Source organism: Phodopus roborovskii, unplaced genomic scaffold (genome assembly GCF_943737965.1).
Source record: "Phodopus roborovskii unplaced genomic scaffold, PHOROB, whole genome shotgun sequence".
In the NCBI taxonomy this organism is placed as follows: Eukaryota; Metazoa; Chordata; class Mammalia; order Rodentia; family Cricetidae; genus Phodopus; species Phodopus roborovskii.
Genome location: NW_026126418.1, coordinates 6802436 through 6815138, shown reverse-complemented (window position 1 = coordinate 6815138; position 12703 = coordinate 6802436). Strand labels below are relative to the sequence as shown.

General features: G+C 45.0%; 1 protein-coding gene across 1 annotated transcript in view; it reads right to left on the bottom strand.

Moving 5' to 3' along the window:
* Prr5l (proline rich 5 like) overlaps nucleotides 1-12703 on the bottom strand; it is a 166938-nt gene that overhangs the window by 18123 nt on the left and 136112 nt on the right. The window contains exons 6-7 of the mRNA XM_051184104.1: nucleotides 11010-11067; nucleotides 4607-4698 (exon numbers count right to left, since the gene is read on the bottom strand). Coding sequence (XP_051040061.1) covers nucleotides 4607-4698; nucleotides 11010-11067 — 150 coding nt within the window. The remainder of the gene's footprint in view (nucleotides 1-4606; nucleotides 4699-11009; nucleotides 11068-12703) is intronic.

Genomic DNA, 12703 nt, shown 5'->3' with positions numbered 1-12703 from the left:
CTCAGTCCTTATTCACGAGTACTTGTTATATGTCTCATGGGCCTGCACTAGCCTTCTGACCCTTCTCATGCCACCACTACTCCTGCACTATGCCAGCCCCCAGGCTATTGCAGATCCCTTTATCATGGCAAGGGGTTTCCTTGTTGCCCCCTCCCCCATTCTCTACTATTCTCTTTCCCACTATTCTCTCTCTTGCTATTCTCCACACTTCCCCAGCCCATGTCCAGTCTGCTGCTTATTCTCTTGGCTCTGGACTCTTCTGGCTGCCTTTGGATGTTCTCTCTTTCTTATCCACAATAAAAACCTTCCCCCTAATCATGGAGCAGACATCTCGGTGACTTTTTTTGCTGTGCCCTTCCCACATGATTTTATTCTTTCACTACCTAAAATGTTGGGAAGCTTGGATTACCCACACTTGATAGCTAGATGGCTAGGGATGCAAGACCCAATACTAGCCCTCATTACTCTGTTTAGGCCAGGCCACTTGATGATACAGGATGGTGGGGAAAGAGAGGAACTATCCAACTTTTGTTCATAACCCCCTCTGTGGTATCTGTGGTAGAACTGCTTGGTTTAAATCATACAAGGCAGAGTAAGAGAAAAAGGCAGGTAAGGGCAAGCAGACTTTTACAAACGAGTCTGAATGGCAATCTGGAGGAATGAGGAGACAGCAAGGAAGAGGCAGGCAATTCCCCCACCAGCAACTGCAGAACTGCTTTGCATAACTGGTCTTTCTCAGGAAGCACCCAGAGGCCACCCAGGCACTGGGGGCCTTTCCACTTGCCAATCACAGAGATGACTCCTGGTACTTTGTCATTTTGTTTTGGATTTCATTTTTAAATCATTAGGTAATAGATATTTCCAGGCTACAATTCAATGTTTGGACAGGATTGGGGTAAGCAGAAGTCACCTTCTGTAGCTTTCTTGATAGCCATACATACAAGAAACCACTCTCAAAGGTTTAAGTTTGTTTTTCTAGAAAGATTTTTTTTATCTCTATTAAATTATACACATAACCTTCAAACGCACATAGAGACCATACTTTACATGCCTTTGTTTAGCTTAGTGTAACTTAGACATCTTTGCATATCAGCATACTTGGCTTCTCCCGTGCCCCAAATTACTTTAATGCCTGCCACATAGTGCTCTAATATATGAATATACTTTAACTGCTATTCTTTCAACTAAAATGCCTTCTATTCTACAACAACGATGTAATAAACATGTTTGTGCATGATCCTCTGGTCACTTGTTAATGTATCCAGATCACCACTACTCTTCCAAAGAAAACTTAACACTATCAAAATCCACCTTAAAAAGGGATGGGTAGATGATGTGTTAAAGTGAGTCCTAAACAAGTGTGAAGACTTGAGTTTGAGGCCCCCAAACCCACATTCAAAAGACCAGAGGTGGTCTGTAATCCTGGCACTGGATAGGCCCACATTCAAAAGGCCAGAACTGGTCTATAATCTTGATACCAGATAGGCTGAGCCAAGCAGATTTCTATGGCTCCCTGATCTAGCCAAGTCAGTGAGATAACAGGCTTGGGAAGACTCTGTCTCAAAAAGGGAAGGGCACCTGACATTGACCTCTGACCTCTACATATATGATCACATATGTATATGCAAGCACATGCGCACACGCTCTCTCTCACACACACACACACACATGTATTCACACTAACACATTTTATGAATACTGCCACATTAGCTTCTCAAAAGAATAAACTGACTCATGCTCCCAGTGAGTATCTGAGAGCACATTTTCTCACATAGATGACTGTTTGAGGGGTCAAAAATGGTAGACATTTCAAACCCACCTGCTTGGCCAGGTCAGAGAAAAACAGATCCAAACAATTAGGACAACCTCTCGTAGTGAACCCCCAAATCAACCTGCTTTACTATTGCCACTCCATCCTTCCCCATCCCATTTCCTTCCCAGAATGTTCTCAGTCATGCCTCTTGACAAGAAATGACTGCAGAGTATGGGCTAGCAGGAGGGTCACAGTACTCCCCTGGGAAAGATGAAAGACTGCCTTTGGGCCTTCCAAGCCTAAGACATATACAGAGAAGACACCTGGCTTAGTAAGACCAGAGGGCTATACAGTGTCAGTACCAAGCATCTTCCATGTTAAAATGGCCCTGAGCAGTTGTGTGAGATGCCACTTACCTTAGAACCATACTCAATTCTTCATACTTTCAACCCAGGCTGAAATATGAAACTTTACATCTATGGTCCCAGAAGCCAAAGGCTTTTTAATCACATGCAAAATCTGGCTTCTCATAATGTCACAAAATGCACTGGATGGGGAGAGATGAGGTACCCAGGATATACCAATAGAAACAAGTCAATCGCTACTTCCTGGGACTTCCATTCACAACCATTAACCAGGACCCTTGGGTATTCTCAGACTCTGATATGGCTCCCCTTCACAGTGGACCAGAGAAAGGATGTTTATTCAACCAAAAATAAAAGCAAGTCTGTTTCTGTCCTTGAAACAGAAAAATCACCTCTACCTCGGTGCCTGCTCCCGCCCCCTTTGAATAGTCCATCTTGGGTTTGAATCCATGCCTCTCCCACTCAATCTCAGTCAGCAAATAAAATGGCTCAGCCCAGGCAGATGCCCTTCAAGGTCAGCAGGGGAAGAAAGCAGCCAGGTGAGTGAGGGCCACTTAGTTGCTGGGGGGTGAGGAAGGTGAAATAAACAATACTTCATATTGTCAGTTCTTACTGCTTTTGAAGAAAATCAAAACAACCATCCTTGGGTCTGTAGGACTGTGTTCCTGCCTGGCTCTGAGCCCCTCTGTGCCCATCCTGACCCATGTTCCACATTCCATAGCCACCACCTTGTCCTGGAAGCTGCTACACAAGTGTCCCTGATTTGCACATTCCCTTCCTCTGGGGTTAAACAGATCAAAAACAAGACGACAGCTAAATTCTGTTTTCATATACATGTGTGTGTCGGAATCCATTACATGTCATTTATATAAAATTCAAGGTTAAAGCAACACCTAGCATTTTTATTTGCTACATCGGTGAACCCTACCCTCAGGTCCGTCTTTTCTGAGGACCTGCTGCTTGCTAAGGAGTGACAACAGCAAGGGAGGGGGCATCTATGGAGTCAGAAGCCTCCAGCAGCACTGGTTCAGACTGAAGATGATGAGAGAAACAGGCTACATACAGGCCAGGCTTCTGCATGCACTGTGTTGCAGGAGATGGGAGAGGCAGGTTGGTAATGGGAAGTGACATCACTAAACACACTGTTAAATATCAGGTATGGAGTACGAGCAATCCCACACTCTTTTAAAACACCGTAAGTGCAAACCATCTCCTGGGGCCTTTGCTGTGGAATGAGGAAATTCCAACCATTGCTGGTGGCTCTGTTTCCAGTCTGCTTATTACACTCACTCTTCAACAAAGCCAGACTAGGCAAAAGCATAACCTCAGGAGGAGGAGAGGAATGTGAGCAAGCTACAGGTATGTGAGAGCAATTTGGGAGAGGAAGACTGGCTGGCCAGCAAGGTTCAGAGACCTGCCTGTTTCCCCCACCTACTGAGGTTAGGATGTGCTGCTACACTAATTGTGATGAGGATCTGAATTCAGGGCCTCCTGCTTGCCCTGGCCAGCTTTTTCTGCTGAATAGCCTTCCCTAAATCACACATTCTAGAAAAATATTTATTATTGTTATTATAAATTATATATATATATGTATACACATACATACATATACATATATATATATAAATCATATGTATATGCTTGTGTTACTGTGTGGGTTTGTGCTTATAAGTGCAGGAGCTCAGGGAGTTCAGAAGAGGCCACTGGATGCCCTGGGACTGGAGTTACAGGCAGTTGTGGGCCATCAAACATGGGTGTTGAGAATGGCACCCAGGTCCTCTACAAGAACAGTACAAATCTTAATTGCTGTGCTAGCTCTCCAGCCATAAATCCCAATCCCACATGTTTCAGGGACTGAACGGTGCTGTGCACAAAGTTAAGTACCCCTGAACTAGCAGTCTAGAACTCCAGCCTGCCCAGGCTCCACCCAGCACTATTACACTGTGTAGCTCTTTGGGTGAGAGTCCCTCACAGACTGCAAGGAACAGCATCCTTTCCTATGACTTCAGGACAACAGTAACTTGCTTAAAATGTGTTTCAAGGGGACTGGGGGTGGGGGCAGGGGAGCAGCAGAGTGTAAGGGAGTGAATATGGTGAAAGTACATTGGACACCCATGTGAAGATATCCTAATGAACCAAGACGTTCTGGTCAGTGTATACGAATACAGTATTTTAAAGTTGCACTTCAAAGAGAATGACAGTGAGGAGAGGTGGGGTAGGAAAGAAGGAGAAGGAAAAAGAGAACCCACCCTGCTCAGTATAGATATCATCAAAACCACAAGCATAACAAGAACTACAAATTGTTGGTTATATATAAGACTCTCTTTACTTGAAGTTAGGGGCTAAATATAGACCCAGGGAGTCCTCAGAAGCCCTCCAGGGCCCTTTCTAACCAAGGTACCCACGTCTAGACTGTCCCCCTCTTAACAAGAGGCCTGATCACCCAGGTCAGTAGGGAGACAGGCTGTAGCATCCCAGTGACACTAACCTGAACCGGATAAAAAATTGCCTGCAGGGTGGGGAGAGTCTCGGTGAAGAAGTGGTCCCAGACTTCAGCCAGAACCTCAATGCGACTGTCACCTACATGCGGGAAAAGACGGAGAAAGAACAAAAGATGTCATTATTCACAGGGGAGGGCACAGGACAGCTCCTCCTCAAATGTGAAGTCACAGACTCTAGGGAACTTATAGCCTGGAGCTGCCAACACCTAGAGATCACAACCACAGTGTACAGGGTCTTTGTCCCCGCTAAGGCCATCAGAAGATTTCCTCTTAGGATATACACACAGCAGTTGAAATTCAGTTTCACTAGTGAGATCCTGGAATGTAAGCTGAGGAATGGTCTCTGCAGGAACAGTGAGGGAGTGTTTAAGCCACGAAGTGTGACACCACTTAGTGTAGCATGAGGTGGTACCAAGGGTTCATATGATGGAAGTCCAGGCCCCAGTATGGTGTGTGAGAAGTGGAGTTGCACACTTGTAATCCCAGTACTTGGACATTAGAAGCAAAAGGAGCATGAGTTTGAGACCAGCCAAGGCTATGTATAGTGAATTTGAGACTAGCCTGTGCTCTGTAGCAAGAATGGCAGAGACAATCTTTAAGAGGTGTGACCCAGTCAGAGGTCACTAACAGCTCTGCCCTTGAAACAGACTAATGTCAGGCTACAGACTGAGAACCTTTGGAGAGAGTTTTGAAGATGAGCTGGTCTCTGGTTTCTGCTCTGGCTTCCTGGCTTCCCATGTGATCCCTTCCACACTTGCCTACCACCACAATGCCACCCACCATAAGGATCCTACCAGAGGACACACCAAAATGTTTGAGCCTCCAAATCAGTGAGCCAAGTCAACTTTTTATTTATAAGGTGACTGTGAGTAGTTTGTTATAGCAAAATTCAGGTGGGAAGCCTCAACTGAAAACACACAAATGTGCGTTTCTATCCCCAAACTCAGAAGGGGAGGTGAAGATTTTAAATCACATGATCAATATCCATAAGTGCTTACAGCATTTTCAGACACTGCTAAACTACTGATCAATATGAAGTGAGTAGACCCTCTTACAGGCTCAGAGATAGCAAGTAACTAGGCTAATAACACACAGTTCAAAGGAAAAGTTGGGGTCCCAGACCTCATAGTCTTTATCTAATTGGTCTGAAGATTGTTTCCACAGTTATATACTGCTCCATTTGCACAACTGTTTTACACTGCTGTTTGCACAGTTGTACATTGATCTGTGTGGTAATATATTATTTATAATTTATTAAAGCTTGTCTGAGGATTCAGAAAGCAAAGTCAGCCACAAGCTCTAGAGGTCAGGCAATAGTGGTACACACCTTTAATCCCAGGATTCGAAGACAAATGCATATGGATCTCTCTGAGTTCAAGGTCACCCAGGGCTACCTGAAATTGACTTAGTCTAAAAGAGCAACAGAGCCCATGCCTTTAATCCCAGGGCTCAGGAGAGGTATTTAAGACAGGAACAGGGTCTCAGAGCTGGCATTCATTCTCCTGCCATGCTGAGGAGAGGTAGCAATCTGAGGCTTGATGAGAGCTCATGGAGACAGGATCAGCCCTTTCAGCCTGAGATAGAGGTAAGAGCTAGAGTCTGGCTGCTTTGCTTTTTTGAACTTCAGCTTGAAGCATGAATCCCAATATCAGTCTCTGGGTCTTCTTCTTTTTATGCTATGGATCTGTTTGCACAGCTGTACGCTGTTCTTGTAGTTATATATATACTACTGTTTGCACAGTTGTACATTGAACTGTTTGCATAGTTGCATACTCCCAACCTGATTCTGGGTTTGAGCTGTCAGGTGAGAAACAGAAAGAAGATCTGCAGTATCACCTTCACCCACTGTTGCACTGTAGCTGGGAGGCACCTCCTGCCTGTGCCTGCTCATCCTTGTCACCAGGAAGTCAAATGCCACCCACAGGCTAAAGTATACAGGTCACCTCATGCCACTAAAGGGATGTGAGAGGAGAGAGCCCGGTTGAAGTGGCAGCTGCTTAATGACCTAGATGTCAGAGCTCATGGGCTACTGTCTGCTCATTGTAAGCAGAGAAACTGGGTCAGCCAAGACAAGACACGGAGAGACGTGTTTGGCACAACACCACTAGCTCCATGGAACGAATCTTGATAGACTCATTTAGCGTCTTCTGTCTATTAATTTAATGACCAATAAAAGCAGTGTCTGGGAAGAAAGCACAGAACAAGGGCACAGCTAGTTGCTGGCAGCTGCTGAGAGAGCTCAGGGTGGATGCAGACCTGTGCCATGCTCTGCTCTCCCCGGCAAGGCACTAATCACACGCTTCTGGAATGAATTGTCCTCAGTTAGAACTTGAGAGGTTGAGATAGGTTTGTTCCTCTTACATTTTAGGTTCAGAGCACCAAGACAGACACATCAATAAGCTACTATGTAAAGGCCTTCATGGTGAAGAATGGTAAGTGACAAATGTGTATGTTTTTGCACATGTCAGGTCTCTCAGAGGCAGGAGGTTCCTATCTGATCCAAATAGCTGACATTACAGAGCAAGCCTTTCAAAAGTTAGTAGGAACATTCTCTGTTTTCTCTTAGGAGAAAGACACTTTTACAATGTGGACTATACAGCTAAGAGGCTCTGTCTTCTTCTCCTGGGTTTTCATCCTCAGCTAGGTTTCCCTTGGTCTTTGGACTATGGCTACACAGGTTTGAACTCAGTCCCTCTTACTCATCAGGCTTCTTCATACCACAGAACCTTCGCATATGAGAATTTCTCTATCCAGACTTCTCTTTCCCTCCCTCTTTGCCTAACTCACCTATTAGTCCTCCTCGTTTCTGTTCAGAATTTATTTTTACAGGTGGTTACAATCTCACCCAAACATTTACACACAACTGACATACTAATATTTGGTGATTTGACTCATATCTGCTCCCATTTCCAGTTTAGCAGCCTCAGAGTCTAGCGAAGGACCTGGCATCCAGTAAATGACTGATCGGCCACACAGAACCATTTTTTTAGGTATAAATAATATTCATCCACTGCAGGGATGAAGTGGGGAAATCAAAGGGTCATATCGTTTCCTAAATCCAAACTGAACCCCGAAGAGTAAAGGCTGTTCCGGGTGCTTCATCCATAGTGCTCATCTGAAGCCTTGTACAATGAAGGGAAGGAGGGAGAACCCTGTGGTGCAAGACTGTGCCTCCTTCCATGCTAACTAGGCTAGAGGCCTCATGGATGCATCAAGGAGTCCTCCCACCCTGGAGCTAGAACCTCCCACCCTTCTGGAAGGCTGGATCTGACTGATGGCTATAAAGGTCAGGAAGGAAAGAAGGTTCCAGAAAGTGTTCTGTGAGAGCAGCAAGCACAGACAAAAAAAAAAAAGGAAGAAAGAGGTAAAGGAAACAGGTAACAGGTAGCTTCATTTCCAAAAATAACCTACAAGTTAGAGTCAGCTCCCTACAAAGGTGAAGGCTTGGATGGGAGGTTCTAGATGTCTGTCATCAAATCTGCCCTCTGATGTACCACAGGAGTTAGATCAGCAGCAGCACACAAGTTGCTATCAAGAAGCATCCTGCAAAGCAAGGGCAGTACAATTGCAGAAAAGACTGACAACAACACGGTGTCCCCTGTCTACTAGCTGTTATCAAGTACAGCTGAACACAATAATAAATCCAAGTACAAGCAGAAAGCTGCCAGGGACCTTCACCTAGCAAAGACACAGGGCACCCTGGTTATGCTCGAATTTTATTTTTTGTGACACAAGAACCTTTTCAACCAAATAAAACCTTTCTTGAAGTTCTAATATATGAAATCAAAGAGTAGAATCATTCTGTTTGAAGATAAGGATGTCTCTTAACTGTCCCCCTGTGCCTGTTCAGTGTGCAGAAAGAGCTCCAACACCACAGGCGCGAGGTTAGGAAGCCTCATGGAAATGCCTGCAATGAATCCCCGGGTCCCTGGCCATGCTTTGGGTTTACAGGAATAAAGTCTTGGATGATCTTTGGTCATCCCATCTAAGCTCTATCTCTGAGTTTCTACTCTTGAGTTCATCTCTTCTGAACATCCCTTGACCCCTTACTTCCTGATCTAAATCTTATTCACTGCCTGCTTCATGGAGTTGGTTTTACCCATTTCCAGTTGTAATAGCTGTAATAACTTCCCAGAAGACTGACATACAAGCAGTGTGGCCAGGGACAAATACTTCTTGTCCCTCCCTTGACTGGAGGGCTACCTTCCATATCTGTATGCAAACCTGACTCCAGATACAAAGAACTACTAACTTCCTGATAAAAAATAAGTCACCACTGATGGATGAATGGATGTAGAAAATGCTCTCTCGCTATATACTGGAGTATACGACTTCAAAAACACATGGTGTCTTCTGACATGTCACTTACAAAAACACAATTATTGTATGATCCCTCTTAGTCAAAACTCTGGAAGCAAGGTGTGGATGGCAGTTGTGGAAACCTGAGTGTTCAATGGTATGGAGTTTCCAGTTTCAAGGTAAAGAATTGGAGGCCATAGCACAGAGATGAGGAAAATCAGCTCTGCGAACTGTGATGTAGTGGGAGGGAGACATTTTCTATCACGTTTTTATCACAATTTCAAATGACTTTAATTTTAAGTTGTATATGTGTGTGGTTTGTGAACCACATGTATACATGTGTGCAGGTGCCCAAGGAGGCCAGAAGAGGGAGTCGGATATCCTGGAGCTGGAGTTACAGGAACTAGTAAGTGCCTGATGTGTGTGCTAGGGACTGAGCCTAGGTCCTCTGCAAGAACAGCAAGCATCCTTCCCCAGGAATCTCTCCTGTCCCAATTTCTAAGAATTAGCCTTGGTTTTGTTGCAGGATACTTATATACTGTGTGAAGATGTATTGCTGTGACTGGTTTAATAAAAAGCTGATTGGCCAATAACTAGGCAGGAGAGGTTAAGTGGGACTTTTGGGCAGAGAAGAACTTGGGATGGATCTAGGCACGGGTATTTCACCAAATAGACATGGAGGAGTCAGACCTACAAAATGAAGGAGAGATAAAGAGCCACATGGCAGAGCATAAATTAATAGAAATGAGTTAATCTAAGTTATAAAAGCAAATTGAAACAAGTTTAAGCTATAGACTAAATTTTCATAATTAATAATAAGTCTCTGTTTCATTATTTGAGAACTAGTGGTCCAAAGACAGACTGACAAAAAAGTCGAACTACATGTTTTAGTGGATATTTACAGATTTAGGGAAACAAAAATCACAGCCTAAATGTAGTCCAGAGGGAAAAAAACGTGTGTGCACATGCATGCAAGCATGTGTAAAAATGCCTTCCACTGGATATAATGTCCTCAAAGTTCATGCATGCTATCACATGCCAGAAGGTTTTTGAAGCTGTGTACTCCAATATATGGCTAGGTACAGCCCTATAAAGTCTGAATCTAGACATCCATTTGACCTGTACTGAGGTCATAAAGCTAGAGCACAAAGGAAGGGGAGACTGACTGTGCAGAGTATGGTGTTGTATGTACCCTGTAGTTACTACAAGCCCTTACCCATATTTCAGAACTTCAAAATGAGATTCTATGAGCTGGGGATGTAGCTCAGTTGCCTAGTATGCACAATGCCCTGGTTTTCATCTTTAACACAACACAGACCAAGTATAGTGTTGCATGCCTGTAGTCCCAGCACTTAGGAGATGGAGGCAGATGAATGAGAAGTTCTGCTGGGTAGGAAATTTGAGGCCATCCTGGGATACAAGAGCTCAGAGGGAGGGAAGGAGAAAGAGACAGAGAGAGAGACAGAGAGAGAGACAGAGAGAGAGAGAGAGAAATTTGGCAAAAGTCACTGGAGAATTTAGCAACAAGCTAAGCTGAGTCCCTAGAGGCCCTTGATGGGATTGAAGGGGTAGCCCGTTCTTTCCTCTGAGACTAACTTCCTTCTCAAGTAGTCGGTTTCTTTCCATCTAGTCACTTGGGTTCTAGAACCACAGACAGACCAGGAAATGGCTCTTCACCTGTCAGACCATATCCCATTGAGTGGGAGCTTGCTTGTCCTAATGTCCCCAGATGAGGAGACACTTATGTCTACTGTGATTCCAAGAAAAATATTGCAACAATGGATGGGGAAGAGCCTGGAGCAGACCAGCCGCATCTATGGTAAAGCAGCTGCCTGTATCCCTTCAAAGGACACTACCTGGACACACCCATGGAGACCCCTTTCCCCAGTCTCTGTCACCCCCATCCCAGTGCATTTTTGCAAGGACAGTCTGGGTTGCACAGACAGGGGGTACTGGTTCAGAGCACTGAATGCAGCAGGAGGCAGGGGTGACTCACTCACTAGGAGTCTGCTGCTTTTGGACACGAGTGTCTCAGCTGTGCAAACATCAGAGGCTGAGTCACAGCCCCGTGCACCAGGGCCTTGTACTTGCCTTCACACTGCTTGATCTTCTCCTCCACAAAGGACAGTCCTTTTGCAAGAAGCTGGTTCTGCCAAAAGAGAACAAAGAGCACAAGAGCTGGGAGGCTCTGAGGGGGAGTGACCAGCCTTCCTCAGATTCCAGCCCGCAGCACAGACTTTCCAGGCCTGTTGTGCCAGTCAGGCCTTTAAATTTAAGAAGCCCTTTGTCCTCCTGGAAGGGCAAGACCTCAGAGAAAGACTGTGAGACATCAAACAGCCAAAGGGAAGTAAGCCAAAAGCCAAATGCAGTCACCACCCAACCTCTCAAACTAAGAGACACAGAATGGGTACAATTCACTGCTGAGCCCAATGTCCTTGAAGCCCTTGAGGACTTAAACGCACATGGACAGCCTAAACAGATGGAAAACCAAACAGAGATTATTTTTCATCTTACTAAGTTCAAAGGCAGGTGTGGTGGTATATGTCTTTAATCCTAGAACTTGAGAGGCAGAAGCAGGTAGATCTCTGTGAGTTCAAGACTAGCCTGGTCTATGCAATGAGTTTCAGGACAGCCAGGGCTACAGAGAAAGACCCCCCTCCTCAAATAAATAAACAAATAACTTTGGGGAAGTGGGAAGGTGGCTCAGTGACTCTGCTCCACCAAAGGACCCAGGTTTAATTAAATCCCCATACCCATATCATGTGGCTCACAATTGCCATTAACTCTAGCTCTAATGGGATCCAACCCCTCTGGCCTCTGTGAGTACCTGCTCTTATTGTGCACATACTTCACACACACACACACACACACACACACACACACACACACACACACACACAAATTAAAAAATTAAAAATAAATTTGAGGGTCCTCACTCTGGGGGTTTCTCACACATAACACACTAGAAAGATCTCATATGCAAACTCTTAGGCAGCCGTGATTATATGTCCAGCAGCAATGGGCTGTGCATGGGAGAACTGCACAGAGAGTCAGGCTAATTTTTCCGGTCACAACCAGCGAATACTTCGTCACACTTCAGCTCAGTCACTGGGAGCTGACCTCACTTACCAATGGCTACAGCCCATAGGAGACAAAACCGCCCTTCCTGGTTCCAGAAGTTATGCTCTTTCACTCTGTTTCACGTCCCTAACACAGAGAACCACCCCTGTGTGAGCCACAGAAACTCTGAGACCACTGATGGCCTGGTAGCTCTCCAGGCCTCCCTCATTAGGTTACCAAAGACTTGTGCTCCATCCTGGGGAAGGCAGAGAGCAAAGGTGGTATACAAACAACAAAACCCAATACTCTCCTCACACTGCCCTTTATAACACCACAAGTTGCTAAGACGGTTATCTTAGAGTTTCTCCTGCTGTAATGAAACACCATGACCAAAGCAACTTGAGAAGGAAAATGTTTACTTGGCTTACATATCCTGAGTCACAGTCTATTGATGAAATTCAAGGCAGGAACTCAAACAAGGCAGGATCCTGGAAGCAGGTGCTGATAGAGGCCTCGGAGGGGTGCTGCTTACTGGCTTGCTCCTCAGGGCTTGCTCAGCCTGCTTTCTTATAGAACTAAGGACCACCAGCCCAGAGATAGCAAAACCCACAATGGGCTGGGCCCTCCCTCATCAATCACTAATTAAGAAAATGCCCTATAGTATATATAGCTTGCTTACAGTCCAATTTTATGCAGGCATTTTCTCAATGCAAGTTCCCAGCTCT